We start from the raw sequence: 15,544 nt of genomic DNA, 5'->3' as shown, positions 1-15,544 counted from the left end.
TCTTCCTCTGTTACAAATATAGCATTCCTGAAGAATGAAGTAATTCAAATTTTTTCTTCCATGGTTACATCCTGTCTCTGAGGAGCTTTGTGGTTTGTGCTGACAACAAAATGCTGGCAGAAATACCCACCGAATAAGCTGTCATTTAAATGTTGTCTATCAAACATGTATATGGGCTCTTTAATGGAGCAACCAGTTCTAATACATTTACAAAGCTAGAGACTGACCTGTCATTCAATGTGTGCCATTTATAAATGGAATTGCTGGAATAAGGGATGTTTGGCTTTTCTAGCTGCTTATTCATTATTAGTAGTAATAAAACTATTGTGGCGGTGCCTTGGGGATCCAATCGAGGACCAGAATAATGCTTGGCACTATTTAAAGTCTGATAGAGTTCTTGTGATATACATATTCACACTTGTATACATATTCATATATATGAGTATGTGCAGGTCTGTAGTTATATATGTACAAAAAATGTATACACGCATACCCCCTAGTGAGTTTGGATGCTTCAGTTTGCAGCTGCCCAAGTTGAGAAGCTGAGATCCTTTGAAGAAGATGATTTTCAGAAAGTGTTGAGAGCCTACTCTTTGAAAATCAGGCCTTGTTAGTGTGTATTAAGTTGGGCACTACTCACTCTTGAAAATCTTGGAGAGGCATGTATGCACATTGAAGGATGCCAGTGAGAGATGAACAACATTTGTAATAGTTTTCATCACTCTGGTGCATTCACCCTTCACCTTATGGCTGAGTAAACATAAAAGTCCATTTGCAAATAAAATTGGGAAAGAATAACAGACACGTTACAATAGTCATAGTTCAAGTTTACAGTTTAGGAAAATGTTTTTCTAATGATTAGCTATTACTCTTCTGTCAGAAGAAGTTGGTCAAAATAGTCCTGCAATAAACCTCATAAGATTTTGGATCTTTCAGGAGAAAGTGTTGCTTTGTTCTTGGTGTCTGTCTCATTTTGAAAGAAATGTCCACTGTGTAAATCAGATAAATAGAGCTGGTTAGAAAATGATTTCTTTTTCCCTTAAAATTTTTTTATACAAATAATTTTTAGCTGCTGTTGAAAATTTTCTTCAATTTGTTTTTCAGGTTTTAATTGGAAAAACAACCCCCCTTCCCCTGCAAAAAATTCAGTTTAAAACTGAAAACCCAGAGCTGGAAATTTTGTGAAAATTTCCATTTCACCTCCCCCCCCCAAAAAAAAAGAGTTTTGACAAAAATTTTTCCAACTGCAAATAACACTCACTGCTGGGTAGCAGGAGTGTGTGCAGTTCTAAATTGACAGGTTTCATAATTCTGCCATTTGTCTTTCACTGTAGACTATCATGTATAGATGCTAAAGTAAAAAATAGAGAAAACATGCCCCTTTAAAATGTTCATCTTGTAGAAAATTTTACAGGAACACATTGTTATTACATGCAATTTACCTTCGGGGTAAGAAATCGTGTCTAGCCACGAAGTAATTTGAAATGGCCAGGATTGTTTTATATTCGAGAACAATTTGTCTCTGTAGAAATAAGACCATTCTATTAATTTATTATTATAATAATTCACTTAGAATAAAATGTTCAAAGAACCCTTTGAAAGTGTGCATGGGGTATGTCAGCTTGTGCTTTTTCTCTGCCTTCAGAATGATGCCTGTTTTTCAAAGATCTTTGGGTTGAAAATTAAACTTGAACAAATGCACCTAAAGTCAGTGCATTTTATGGCACAGTGGCCTTACTAGTGATTTTGAATGTGGCAAGGTTCTGGCAGTCAGGAGAGCAGCCAGGGCATCACTTGACTGTTCTTGGACTCACCAGCAGTTGCCTGTTCCCTTCAGCCCCTTTCTCTTTACACAACAGTCCCTGTATTCTAGAGAGAAACAGAAGAAAGATAAAAAAACCATTAGTTCACTTTATAAAATGAGTCCCCAGTCTCCAGCCTCTTCATACCTCCCCTTCCTGACATGTACTGCAGACTCAGGCTCATGGTAACTATGAAAAACATCAATACATATCCTATAAGTAGGGCCCTATCAAATTCACAGCCATGAAAAACGCATCATGGACCATGAAATCTGGTCTTTTGTGTACTTTTACCCTATACTATACAGATTTAATGGGGGAGACCAGAGTTTCTCAAATTGGGGGTCCTGCGGGGGGGATCACAAAGTTATTTTAGGGGGGTTGCGGTATTGCCACCCTAACTTCTGTGCTGCCTTCAGAGCTGGGCGGCTGGAAGGTGGCGGCTGTTGGCCAGGCGCCCAGCTCTGAAGGCAGCGCCCTGCCAGCAGCAGCACAAAAGTAAAGGTGGCAGTACCACACCATGCCAGCCTTACTTCTGCGCGGCTGCCTTCAGAGCTCGGTGGCTGGAGAGTGGCAGCTGGTTACTCAGAGCCCAGCTCTGCAGGCAGCAGCGCAGCAGTAAGGGAGGCAATACCACACCCTGCCATCCTTCCTTCTGTGCTGCTGATGACGGTGGCTCTGCCTTCAGAGCTGGGCTCCTGGCCAGCAACCGCTGCTCTCCAGCTGCCCAGGTCTGAAGGCAGCGCTGCTGTCAGCAGCAGTGCAGAAGGAAGGGTAGCAATACCGCAACACCCCCTACAATAACCTTGCAACCCCCCCCCCCCCCCCGCACACACACACACACACACAAATTCCTGTTTGGGTCAGGACCCCTACAGGTACAACACCATGACATTTAAGATTTAAATAGCTGAAATCATGAAATTTACAATTTTTAAAATCCCATGACCATGAAATTGACCTGTGAATTTGGTAGGGCCCTAGCTATAAGTTACAGGCGCTTGCCTTTCTCAGCACTGCCACCCAAATGTATTGAAGGTCATTATGATTTACAATGGTCCTCCAGACTTTGTAGGGTGAGAGGGGGGTGGGAGTTTGGCAACAGAGGGAGCAGTTCCCTTGTGTTGTATGGCATTGTAAGAGGGCACCGTGTGGATTGCAGGACTCATGCCAAACTGCAGTCAGGACAGAGCAATCACTGGAAGAAGCCATTTGGAGTAGCTTAGTATAAGGTATCTGTTGGCAGGCTTTTGCTACTGGTTCTGTGGTCCTGCACAATCTCGTGATAAGACCAGTTTTCAAAAACATGCTACTCAGCCTGCACTGCCGCTTCCCCTCCCAGCTGCATTTAACATACTCTAAAGAATTAATGTGATTGAATACATGCCAACTCCAGTGCTCACAAAGGACGCCAGACAAATGTATCGTACAATTAGGACAAGGATGGGGATTGTGCACCTTATTATGAAGCAGCTAGTATTGGCCTCTGTCTGATACAGGCTTTCAAATGAGATGACCCATTGGCCTGTTCCAGTATAGCAGTTTCTGGGTTTAAAGTAGACACCCACTTTTCCCGATATTTTAGAGAAGGAAGGATTGGACTTTTATGTTTCAGATATCAAACCATGTCAAGTTAAATTGTTATGTTACTTGTATGCACAAACACTTGGTCAAACTTTATAAGATATAAATGAATGTGTACTTTATACCCCTGTTATCTCTGGGCACAATCAAGCCCCAATCATGACAGATCTTTCCTTTTTCTCTCTTTGATTACTTCTCCTCTGGCAGATTTTCGTAAGTGCACACCATGTTTTATCTGTGTGAAATTTAAAAAGCTGAGATAGAACAGGATCCCATCCTGCCTGTTCTATCTCCAATGTAAGAATTTACTGATGTCTGTCCTACCTAAAAAGCAGGTACTAATTCTTTGCTATTCCTGGTTTAATATTGAAATTCCGGTTAACAGGGTTCTAATCCAAACATTAAAATTCAAAGACAACAAATGTCAATATAATTTGTGAATCACTTGCATACAATAAATAATGAAAACTAGTTCTGGTGGGACAGATAAATACAGAGGACCATAGCCTTGATAGGCAAGTAATCACCAGAAGAAATGTGAACTATTTTGGTATTTATTTGCTTCTGTGTTCATCTCCCCACTTGTAATATCAGGAGAAGAATGGCTGGTTGGTCAGTGGGGCAGGAGGTCATACCTTATCAAGAAGCAGGGCAGTGAGCTGTCTGGAGGAGGAGGCGGAGGAGACAGGAAAGATTACTCTAAATTTGGATAAACTTCTGTTAATCTTTTCTTTTCATATGACCAAGATTTCAGGCAGCTCAGATGGAGTCTGTGGAGACAGACTGCATGAAGCAAGTGAAAAAGGCCATGGAGCAATTTTGTGTCTGTAACAGATTTTCTCCACACCTCGTATGTAATTTAGTTGAGATGTTGGTTTGTAATGTGTTTATGTTCTCATTCTGGCAAAATGGAGCAGACAGAGAGGTGAGCTGGGAAGCATATACTACAAGGATGCTATTCACCAAAGTGGGCATCTAACAAAGGCTCCCCCTCTATTCTTCTGAGAGCAGTAGGGAGGAATTGGCTGATATTCTATGGTGGTGCAGATATTATTTCATTTCAATGGATTTTGTTCAGGGCCCTTCTGTAGGCTGCATAGAGTTAGCTGTGGAATCAGTGGCCTGACATAGCATGGCAATCTTGGATGAAGGTTTGGGCTAACCTTCAACAAGCCTTGAAAAATTGTACTCATGCATCTGCTTGCCTTAGGCATCCAATTTTGTTGAACAAGCGGGTAAAATATTGTTACTTTATGTTATCATTATCAACTTTGTTATTAGTTATGATAAAGCTAGATGAACAGATTTTGTGCCCGGGCTGGTACATTTTCATGATGATTTTGCAAGGCCACGTTGACCCGAATCCCTACAAACTATGAAACAATGAAGTTGATTGAAATGTCTAATGATATGTAGTATCACAGTATAGGGACACTGTGATGGTGCCCAGGATTCTGAGGCACCTCACCACCACTTGCCCCTAGTATGAAGCAATTTTGCCTGATGCCTGCTGTAGCTCACCTCACTGAAACCAACATCCTCTGGCCACGCACAAGCACTGTCTTCCAGGTCTTTGCAGACCTTTCCCTCTCTGTGCAGGCTAGCGATAGACACACATCAACTTCCGAGTCCTCGGCACACTCCCTGCAGTGTCTAGCCCCTGTCACTGACAGAAATTACCAGGCAAGCTGTCCCCGAAGAGAGAGACAATTTGACTGACACAACTCAGGATCAGGCTTTATAATATTACAGCACTGAAATATATTTACAGTGAAATAATCATAAATTTATTATAAAAGGTTACATTTTAAGAGATAGTGGGTCAGGATAAGAAGTGGAAACAGAACTGGTTCCACATGCAAAACAAAACATAAAATGCAACCCTAGGTCTACAATTTCTAAGAGTTACCTTTCCTATTTAACAAAATCGATTTTCTCTCAAGGATTCAGCCTTTGACAGAGCTGCTGGTTTTCTGTCTTAACTCCCATGTCTTTCCGGGGTTTCCTCTGTGAATGGATCACAAAATGTCCTCCTATTGTTTGTTCTTTGGGGTGCTGGCCCCCATGTTAACTTCACATCCTCATGTTGACTTGGAGTGCAAATGTAGCTCCCACTGTGTTTTGCTTAAAATGCTTAATTTGCATTAGAGACAGGGATATACTTTGCCTAGCAGAAAACTTGTTTGTCAATTCTGCTCTGTTACTAGTTAAAAACGTATATTTAGTAGGTACTCATAACTCCTTACATACCCTCTGTACATACATCTCACAATACCTGTGATGGCTATTGTGTCACTGGCTTTCATTTGATACTGTAAAAGACACTATTTATGGATAAGAACCCTGAAAGTGGCGTTAGGTGTGGTGAGTTTGTCAGGCCTGATAGGAGTTGCTGTTGCAGAACAGGTTTCAGAGTAGCAGCCGTGTTAGTCTGTATTTGCAAAAAGAACTGGAGGACTTGTGGCACCTTAGAGACTAACCCAATTATTTGAGCAGACGCTTTCGTGAGCTACAGCCGATGAAGTGAGCTGTAGCTCACGAAAGCTTTTGCTCAAATAAATGGGATAGTCTCTAAGGTGCCACAAGTCCTCCTGTTCCTGTTACAGAACAGTGAACCCTGTTCAAGTCGGCACTTGAAGCGTTCTAAGGTTCACAATACATATTACGCAATGTTGTAAGTGCTGTAAATTGACTCTTCACATGTCTTGATGATCTTCATTGTGCTTGCAGGTTGCTCAGGAGAAAGGAAACTGCTCTTTTCAGAAAAACCCTAACCCGTGTGTCATCCCTCAAGAAAATGACAATATTTTTCACACGATCTTTGCTTTTTTTACCAAGTCTGGCAGAAAAGTACTGGTAAGAAATTCCATATATAACTGAAATTTAAAAGAGTCAGATATTGTAAAATGCGTTTGTCAGAGGAATGTGAAGTGGTCAACTACTTTTTTCTTTTCAGAGTAACTTTCATGTAGTCTAAAATAAGAATGACATTTTACTTGTGTTGCAGTGGTCCCCACAGACCTCAGTCCCTCACTGGAAGCTTTGAGGCTACTAAAGTACAGACAATAAAAAAAATAACACAAGTATTAAAGGTTGAATAATATCTTCTGATGCTAAAAGAAAAAAGATTGATACAGGTTGAAGAAATCCAGTGAGTGAGAAATTATATAGAATCAACGTAACTAGCTAATGAGGTGATGCAAAGCCCATTAATGTCATTGGGAGTCTTTCCATTGTTTTCTTTGGACTTTGCATCAGGCACTAAAGGCAGAACTTCAAAGCGTGTTTGCAGCTAGACTTGGAGCAATGTATTGTATATGCAATAGAAATACATAGATTCTTGTTGAAAATGTTTTTCTGCAATACATTTTTCTCTAATCCTTTTATCTCAGGGGAGGTATTCTGACAGGAAGTAATAGATAGCAGGGTTTACTTGCCATGGCTGAAATTTACCCCTGTGCAGAGGCCCAGTACATATTCTGTGTTCAATTCCAGCTTAAGTGCACTGATCCTCAGTTCAGGGATGAATTTCCTGTGACATGGTTTAATGAAGTCCTGGAATGATTATGATTCTGCAGATTCTGAAAACAGACACTGTTTTGTATAAGGGAGGTGTACAATCAATTTTACTGATTCATCAAATGGCTGTTTTCATTCAATCAGTAGGAATGTTTGGTATTGCTAGTTAGTATTAAAATGAATGATTTCCTCCCTTCCTAATACATCTTACAGCCTTTTACTTATTTCCCTTAGGACTGTGAAAGACCAGGCAGGTCCTGCTTAATTATACGCTGCAACTTAAGCTCACTAGCAAAAGCAGAATCCCGCAATATAGATGTTTACATGCTGCTGAATACAGAGATATTAAAGAAGGTAAGTGCTTCTGCCTCTTTCTAGCGCATATGCTCAATAGTAATTTAAATATACTTATATATTGAAATATACATGAAGCATTGAATATTGCCTCCGTCTGTGTCTAGTAGAACTAGTTTAAATTTTTTCACTGAAAAGTTTTAAGTTGATCACTAAAAATTTCCATTTGAAATTTTCATTGTGGTCAAAATTTTCTAATGGTTTTTGTTGAAAACTGGAAACCGTAAATTAAACATTATTTGTGTTAAAAATTTCAGATTTTGGTAAAAATATTCAGTTTTTGGTTTTCAAAAGCCAATACGTTTTACTGAAACCCACAATTATTTACTGAGTTTTGAAAACGAAAATTGTTTCAGGTTTTGGTTTTTCATTGAAAAAATAAATAAAAATGGCAGGAATTTTAGAAAAAAGTAGTTTTTATTCTAAATATCCTATGAAAAACAGCTGGTGCTTTTCAACCAGCTGTAATTGCTATATATCTCACTATAAGATGGCTTTACTTGGCACATCATCCTATTTTGTGAATGAATAAGAATTTCATAGAGAAGCCTCGGAGAAGCCTTTCAGTCTGAGCTGGGATTCAAATGACAGTGAAGAACTTTTTATACTTTAAAAAGAAAAGGAGGACTTGTGGCACCTTAGAGACTAACCAATTTATTTGAGCATAAGCTTTCGTGAGCTACAGCTCACTTCATCCGATGAAGTGAGCTGTAGCTCACGAAAGCTTATGCTCAAATAAATTGGTTAGTCTCTAAGATGCCACAAGTCCTCCTTTTCTTTTTGCGAATACAGACTAACAGGGTTGTTACTCTGAAACCTATACTTTAAAAGCTCCTTCCCTCATTTCAGAAGAATGGGGTGTGTGTATGTCTGTGCGCATGTGCAGGTGGAGTCAGGAGGGAATGTGCAGGATTCATGGATAGTTCTTGGAAACTCTTATTTAAGGCCTTCATGCTTTTATTTTTTTAAATCTGGATCACTGTACATTTTCAATTATTGCAATACTTGGAGTAGTTGACCCCTTTTATTCTAAACCCAAGTCATTGCCAAAATCCTGATATTTAGAAATTAACTGATTTTGGGAACTCTGGCACACTTGGAAACTCTTTAGAATCATAGAAGGTTAGGGTTGGAAGGGACCTCAGGAGGTCATCTAGTCCAACCCCTTTCTTGAAGCAGGACCAATCCCCAATATTTGCCCCAGATTCCTAAATGGCCCCCTCAAGGATTGAACTCACAACCCTGGGTTTAGCAGGCCAATGCTCAAACCACTGAGCTATCCCTCCCCCCAATGTGTTAACACATTGATTAACACATTGCTTTATGTAAAAGTTCAGTTGCAATGGCAGTGGCTGGAATGTTCCAGAAGAAGGTAACTGAAAGATGTCAATCCTGGAGGGTGCTCCCAGGCCTCAGCTCCAACTAAATTGAATAGGAGCTGAGGATGCTTACCCCTTCATGGGAGGCGCTCATCATATTGCTGTATCTGACCTTAAATCAAATCACCTGCGTGTTATAAACAGTTATAAAATAAGACTGTAAGGTTTGTGAACAGTAGATCTGAAGGTGTAATCCTAGATTTTGCTGACTTTTCTTAAGTACATTAAAAATAATTACAATTAGAAATAAATACAAACAAAAACAGCGATACGTGCAGTGTTAAAGTTATGAGGTTTTTCAAACAGTCGGATAATGAGCAGAGTAAGTGTGCATAAACTACGATCCGTGTGTTTATCTTTATTTTGTGATGAGATACAAGGGTAGAAAACTGATAATTTTTTTAATCTGTTACTTCAAATATTTGTTATACAAAGAAAAAACATCACAGCCATCATAAGGAGGCTCAAGATAAGAATAAACATGACATTCATGGTGAGAAACATGATAGCAGGCTAAGCAATGTTCTGTTCTGTCAGTGAATGAAATAAGATTTGTACATTTTAAAAAGTTTTACTGCATTTCCACTTATTTTGTAGATGAGCTTTTTTGGGGGGATTTTTTTAGTTTACAGTTTAGCTACAGCAAAGGTCTGTCAGATCACGATACTGTAAGATAATCAGAGTAGGAGGATAATAAAATAAATCTGTTAGATAAATCTGTTGGTGACAGCCGTTAGATTAAAAACAAAAAAGGAAAGGTCTTTTCCTAAAGATTAGATAGACACGAGTTGATGTCTTCATGGCCTTTCCAGCTGAAATCACCTCGTATGCTGCTGTTTGTCCATCTTTGAAGAAAGAGCATATAGATGGAGCCAGATGTTTAAGTTGTGCTTGCATACAAATACCCCCACATATGCAAGCAGGTAACTGAGTACACGAAACATGCATTTGTGTACACTGTCAAATTCAGCTCTTCACAGAAGCTCTGCACCAGGCCCATGGGATGTCCTCTGGGACATGTATCTGTCACAGTTCAGGGCAACTGCACCTGTATTTCCTCCTCTATGATCCCCAAGGGCAGGGCTGTCCTTACCCATACGCAAAGTAAGCAGCTGCGTAGGGCACCAGGAAATTTGGGGCACCAAATTTCCTGGTGCCCTGCGCAGCTGTGTGCTGCTCCAGCCCCTGCTCCGCCACTTCCCCATGGCCCCTGCCCCTCCCCACCTCTTCCCACCCCTGCTCCACCTCAGCCCCTCCCCCACTCCACCCCTTCCCCAAAGCCTCCTCCCCATCCCGCCTCTTCCCGCCCCTGCTCCACCCCAGCCCTGCCCCCACTCCCCTGAGGACTGCAGCAGGGCTGGGCCTGCACTCACTGGCGGCGGAAAGTGCAGCAGCCCAGCCCCAGCCATGCCACCGGTGAGTGCTGGGGGGTGGTCCCCCCTGTTGCCCAAGTCAGCCCACCTCCCCGCAGAGGCCTGGGGCCAACCCCTCCCCCCCCACGGAGGCCTGCCCCACTCCCCCACTGCACGGGGGGTGTAGCTGCATAGGTCCCCAGAATAGCTAGGGATGGCCCTGCCCAAGGGCACCCATTCTCAGGTTTCCAACTCCCCAGCAGTCACCTCTCTTGAGTGGAGACATGAATCTTCCTTCTGACAGGGTTTTTTCCCAGGCTGCATAGTTCCCTGCCTATACTGTGAATTCCCCCGCAACTCAGACTGTTTCAGCAGGCTGCTTTGCCTTTCTTCTTTAGAGGCTATAAACAGCGTGCTTGCCACAGTAAGTTACCACACAGCTCTTTCTAAGCAAGCACATTTATTCGTATGGTAAAAGCATTACAGAGAAAAAATATTAAAAACAATAAAAGAAATCTACATGCATGCTAATAAGCTTACCTAAGATCACCATAACAAAGGCTGTCAGGTGAACAGTCCTTCAGATCCCACTAAAGGTTTTTTCCCTGTGGTCAAAAGTTCATAATAGCTATGGCTCAGAACAAGCACACCCATGAATCTGTGAGTTACTGTTTTATCTAGTTTGGGTCTGAACTTTTGAAGAGACCATGAACAGGAAATCAGCCAGACAATTGGTTTCTCCTTAAGGCCTAGCTTCAAAAGGATAGGTCTGGAGCTGGGTAATTTTCATTGCCCTCCTCCCAGCTATTTTCTAGGAAACCTGTTTTCAGTTTGTTTGTCTCAAAAATTTATTCTTGACTGGTCTGTTTTTCAGTATAGTCCTTTGACGCTCCCAATGCTTCCCACGGTTTACATTAGTCATGTCTGCTAGAGTAGTTACATACAATCCAACAATAACACATACACATTAATTCAAGAAAATTTGTCCAAGAAAGTGCAGGAAATTGTCATATCTGTCACGGTGTCACCCACATAGAATAGTGAACTGCACATTTAAATGGCTACCTGTGTCCCCAACCACCAATTTATTCTTGCAGTGTAGATGCAGGTGTGGTAAAGAATTCATTAAACTCATTTGAGCTGTAATTATGAGAATACACCACTCTATTTATTCATTAAGGGCCAGATTGTTGCCTCACCTTATGTGGGTGCAAACTGAGAAGGGGGGGGGGGAGTTAAGAGTAGCCCTTCACACTTGGCAGCCCTGATGCTTGGGAGGATGGCAGAGGCTGCACCTGAAATGCTTCCCCTTGGGAGCAACTTGCCAGAAAGGGGGCAGGGTTTAGGTGGAACAGTGGTTTCTCACCCCCCAAAAGAGTGGGCTGCCTATATTGGGGAGTGGGTGCATGATGCCCCTCAGTTCTCTGGGCAAGATGGCTGTGCATCATCCTCAGAACATGGTAATGCCACAATCTAGTCCTAAATCAAAAGTAACCTTACAAAAATACCTACTGTATAAGAGTAAACAATGTGTTTAAAAAGGCAACTGGTTGGAAAATTTGTGTTTAAACGTTCTGTATAAAATACAAGGCAAAGTCACTTACTAATGGAAATATAAATCAAATACTTGCACTTTATGCAGTGTGCTGTGTCTGGAATTATTTTAAATAATTAAACAATTTTATCATATACTGTATATAAGTCTATCGCAGCTTCCAAATATCTGTTTCTAACTACTTGGGAACCATTGTGGTAAAGATTTAGCTTGTCTATGTTGATTGGCAATGTGCTGTGTTTTTCTGCTGTGTTGTGAGGCTGGGGTAGCCTTAAAAACAGCCCAAATTCAAATAAAAAAAGAAGTCCAATGTTTTGTGGGATGCCTTTAATTTCAGTCTGAGATAATGCACTGTACTTTGTCCATCCATGTCCCAAGCTCAAGGTGCATGTGATTTCAGGTAGTATAAATCAGTGTAGCACTCAATTGCCAATCCAGCTGCCCTGGAGCATAAGGATAGAATATAATGTTATTAAATTGAAAAAGGTTGTTTTTAACTACTTTTGTTTTTAATTCTCAGGACAGTTCATCAGTCATCCAGTTTGTGACCAGGGCGAAGGTGAGGGTGGACACAACACTCAGGATTGTGGAAGTGCCTAATGGGAATCCTGAAGATGCAACAGTAAGTGACTGTCTGAAAAGAAAGGTCCCCATGTCCCATTAGTATGGAATACATTAGGGGAGCTAGGCAACTGGAATGTGTGGGTTTGGCCAACAAAAATGAGCGAGTCTGACTTCCTTTGAATGCACTAGCAGCAGGACTTCATAGTGTTTCTGTGGTTTGACTTGCTGTGATACCCGTGCCATCATAGCAAATGATATTGTGTGGGGCCGTATACTCTATGTTGTAGCTAGTCAAAGTTGCAAAGGACTTTGGGATACCTTTGCCAGCATTAAGTTAGGCTTCTCACTGTGAAGTTGATGTCAGCTTTAAACTAATTCAGATTTTTTTTGAAACTCCAGTGGGGTTTTTCCTCAGCAAAATCTCATCAGATATGACATTTTGAAATACGTAAATGTTTTAATAATAATTTGAGGTCAAAGACAATAACCAATAATGTTTGAAATTTATAGACAAGATCATCAACTTTTCTTTATCTCCACCTTTTATGTCTAGCTATTGCAGTGTGCATACAACACAAGGACTATAAATTCACTAATTTATATCAGCCCTTGATGGTGAGAGAGGACGACTGCTCCCTTTTTGTTTAGCCCCAGCAACCTGAAAGTTTGTGTCTTCAGAGAAGCCCTCCTTAACAGGAAGAAATTTTAATTGTACAGTATTTGAAAATAGATGGTAGGATTTTCAAAGTAGTTAAGTGACTTAGGAGCACACGTTCAATTGAAAGTTGCTGGCACTTGTGTTCCTAAAGCACTTACGCACTTTTGAAAATCTGACCCAGAGTATTTAATTATCACTGATGCTACTGAGCCTAATTCTAAAGGTTCCATCTTGCTTAAAAACTATCCATGTTCATGATACAAGCAGTCTGGGAGCCCCGTGTTCAAAGATTGTTTACAGCTTTTTCTAATTTGCTTAATACTGGGTTAATGACTATAAAAAAGCCTTTAGGCTGAGATTTTGAAATCCTCCTCGTGGATTTAGACACTTAATTCCCATTATTTTTAATGGGAGTTGTGCATCTAAGTCCCCAAAGGCAGCTTTGTAAACTTCAGCCTTAATGTTTAATATACCATGTATATAAAGTAGCTAGGCCGAAATGTATAGCCAGGCTTCAGACCAGGTTTTTGCAGGTGTATACATATTATGAAGAATATGCTAATACTGTTCTGATTAAGCAGCAGTTGTTCTTCATTATCATTAGGCTAAATCAGTCTCCAGGGCACCCTCCCATATAGCAGTCATCCCAATTCAATATGTCCCAATTAGAAAGAGTAATATTATTTTTACATTTATAAAACACCTTTCATCTGCAATCCCCTTACCAATTATATACATAATATATACTGAGCGTGGTGGAGGGCTGCAAAATAGTCATTTGCAGAAAGATGTGGATTTAATGCTGTACAACAGTTACTCTTTTAGACCTGGATTCAACAAGGCAAGTAGTCCCATTGACATATTCAGGCCTTACTGACCAGGATTTGGGACATTTCATTGCACCTTAATTCTTCTCAAACAAAATTCCACTTATCATGCAGAATTTGACCTATAGCAAGCATGTACCTTACACATACTATGGATTTTCCTTATATCTATACCAGTCAGCATGAAAGTGATTTCTTTTGTCCTTGAAGCATAATTGGGTTTTCTGAAAATTGTACACAGTTATTATTTATTATTACTTGTATTGGTGTAGCACCAAAGAGCCCAGTAGTGGACCCAGCCCCCACTGTGCTAGATGCTGTACAAACACAGAAGAAGACAGTCCCTGCCCCCAAATGTACTAAACTTAGGAAGTATTTTAGAGAACAGAAATAGATGTTTGGTTAGAAATGGGAAAGAAAAAGAAATTCTCCTTCTGTAGAGTATCTCAGTACTTATTGCATGGGTCAAATCATGAGGTAATTACTCAATTTTTACCTATCAGTCCTTATCCAAACAAAACACCTTGTGGCTCAATGGGAATTTTGTCTGAATAAGGACTTCAAGATTTAGCTGTATAAAAATAGGGCTCATACTGTTGGTTAGTCAGTCACATTTCCCCAACCCTCTCTGCCAGTGCACCCCCATAATTGGACTGCAGCACTGCCTATTTGGCCTACCTCTAGGTCTCTCTCTAATTCAATTGGGCAGCACTGAGTGATTCTTGCACTTCTGTGGCTGCATTTAATTGATTAGTGGTGCAATACTTGAGATGAAATCCTGGCCCCATTGAAATTTACGGGGCCAGGATTTCACCCCTTTATGTTACAGTCTGTAAAGGTTTTGGGCATCCTTCCCAATGACTTTGGGGATCCTTCCCAATGACTTTGTGAACTACTTTGTGAACTGTAAGGGGTTGTTTAGTGCTCAAAATTTAGAAATGATTTAATCATAACATGAGGTCTGCTGTATTTAATTCTTATCAAATGCTTGGAAAAAATATTGTCCTTTTCCTGTCTGTGGAAGGCCTTGGGTAGCAGTGATTACAGAGTTCATCGTACATGCTCTGAAAAGACATGAATCTTTAAACAAAAGGTTGCTGCTGATTTCCGAGAAGATGAAATGGAAGGGGAGCATGCTTGGCATATTTTAGTAGTGTAAATCAATTTGTGATTTCAGTTTTTTCTAATGTGAATGCTATTTTCTGTCTCCCTTATGCTATTTCCATATGTCTGTTGGTTTCTCCACTGTTGTATGTTTTGGATAGGGTCGTGTTGAAAGAAAAATTTAAGACATGTGGTTGGCTCATGGTATTAATATTTTTTCTTTCCTTCTCCTTCTTCTGGTGGAGTGCAGATGAGAACAATACTTGTTGCAAACCACAGTTATTTAATTGTAACCAGGGGCCGAGGGGTGGGTGGGGGGGATATCATTTCTTTGTCCATTCCTCTCACTCCCTTCTTTTAAAAAAAATCCCTTTCTCTCTCTTTTTTTGTTGTTGTTGACCACTGAATGCTGTACCATATCCATCTGGCTACTGGCTCCATCTGAGCTGCTGCTCATGGACATGCTTTGAGTCAGCTGATAGAATTGGTATCTAGCAGTGAAAGCAGAATTTCCTCAGACGCTCTATCACGCTAATTTCCGTAAAGCCAATAAGACTTGTTAGCTAAGACTGATTTAGACAGTCCTGCTGACTTGCTGTCTTGATTTCATTGGGGTTTTTTGCAGCTTAGCACCCGATTTCACAGCTCAAACAATTTTAAACAGGGACACCATGAAACAGGAAGCGAGAGGGTTCCAAATTAGTGTACTAAATACTTATGATAACAAGTCCATTCATGTTGTTTCATTTGTTTACCAAACTCTCATAGATTCTCAACAAGGGACATGCAAAACCCTAAATAAAGGCCAGTGAGATAGCAAGAGGCTCCCTTTTGGAAAATATTACT

The 15,544-nt window shown here is 40.5% G+C and overlaps 1 protein-coding gene across 1 annotated transcript in view; it reads left to right on the top strand.

Annotated features, from left to right (window-relative positions):
* The window catches only part of ITGA9 (integrin subunit alpha 9), a 297,598-nt gene that overhangs the window by 249,394 nt on the left and 32,660 nt on the right, over positions 1–15,544 (top strand). The window contains exons 24-26 of the mRNA XM_084620253.1: positions 6,117–6,242; positions 7,140–7,259; positions 12,066–12,167. Coding sequence (XP_084476379.1) covers positions 6,117–6,242; positions 7,140–7,259; positions 12,066–12,167 — 348 coding nt within the window. The remainder of the gene's footprint in view (positions 1–6,116; positions 6,243–7,139; positions 7,260–12,065; positions 12,168–15,544) is intronic.

This window comes from Lepidochelys olivacea, assembly GCF_965140295.1.
Source record: "Lepidochelys olivacea isolate rLepOli2 genome assembly, chromosome: 2".
Taxonomy (NCBI): Eukaryota; Metazoa; Chordata; order Testudines; family Cheloniidae; genus Lepidochelys; species Lepidochelys olivacea.
The sequence above is the reverse complement of the archived record's forward strand: the minus strand, read 5'-3'. Positions and strand labels throughout refer to the sequence as shown.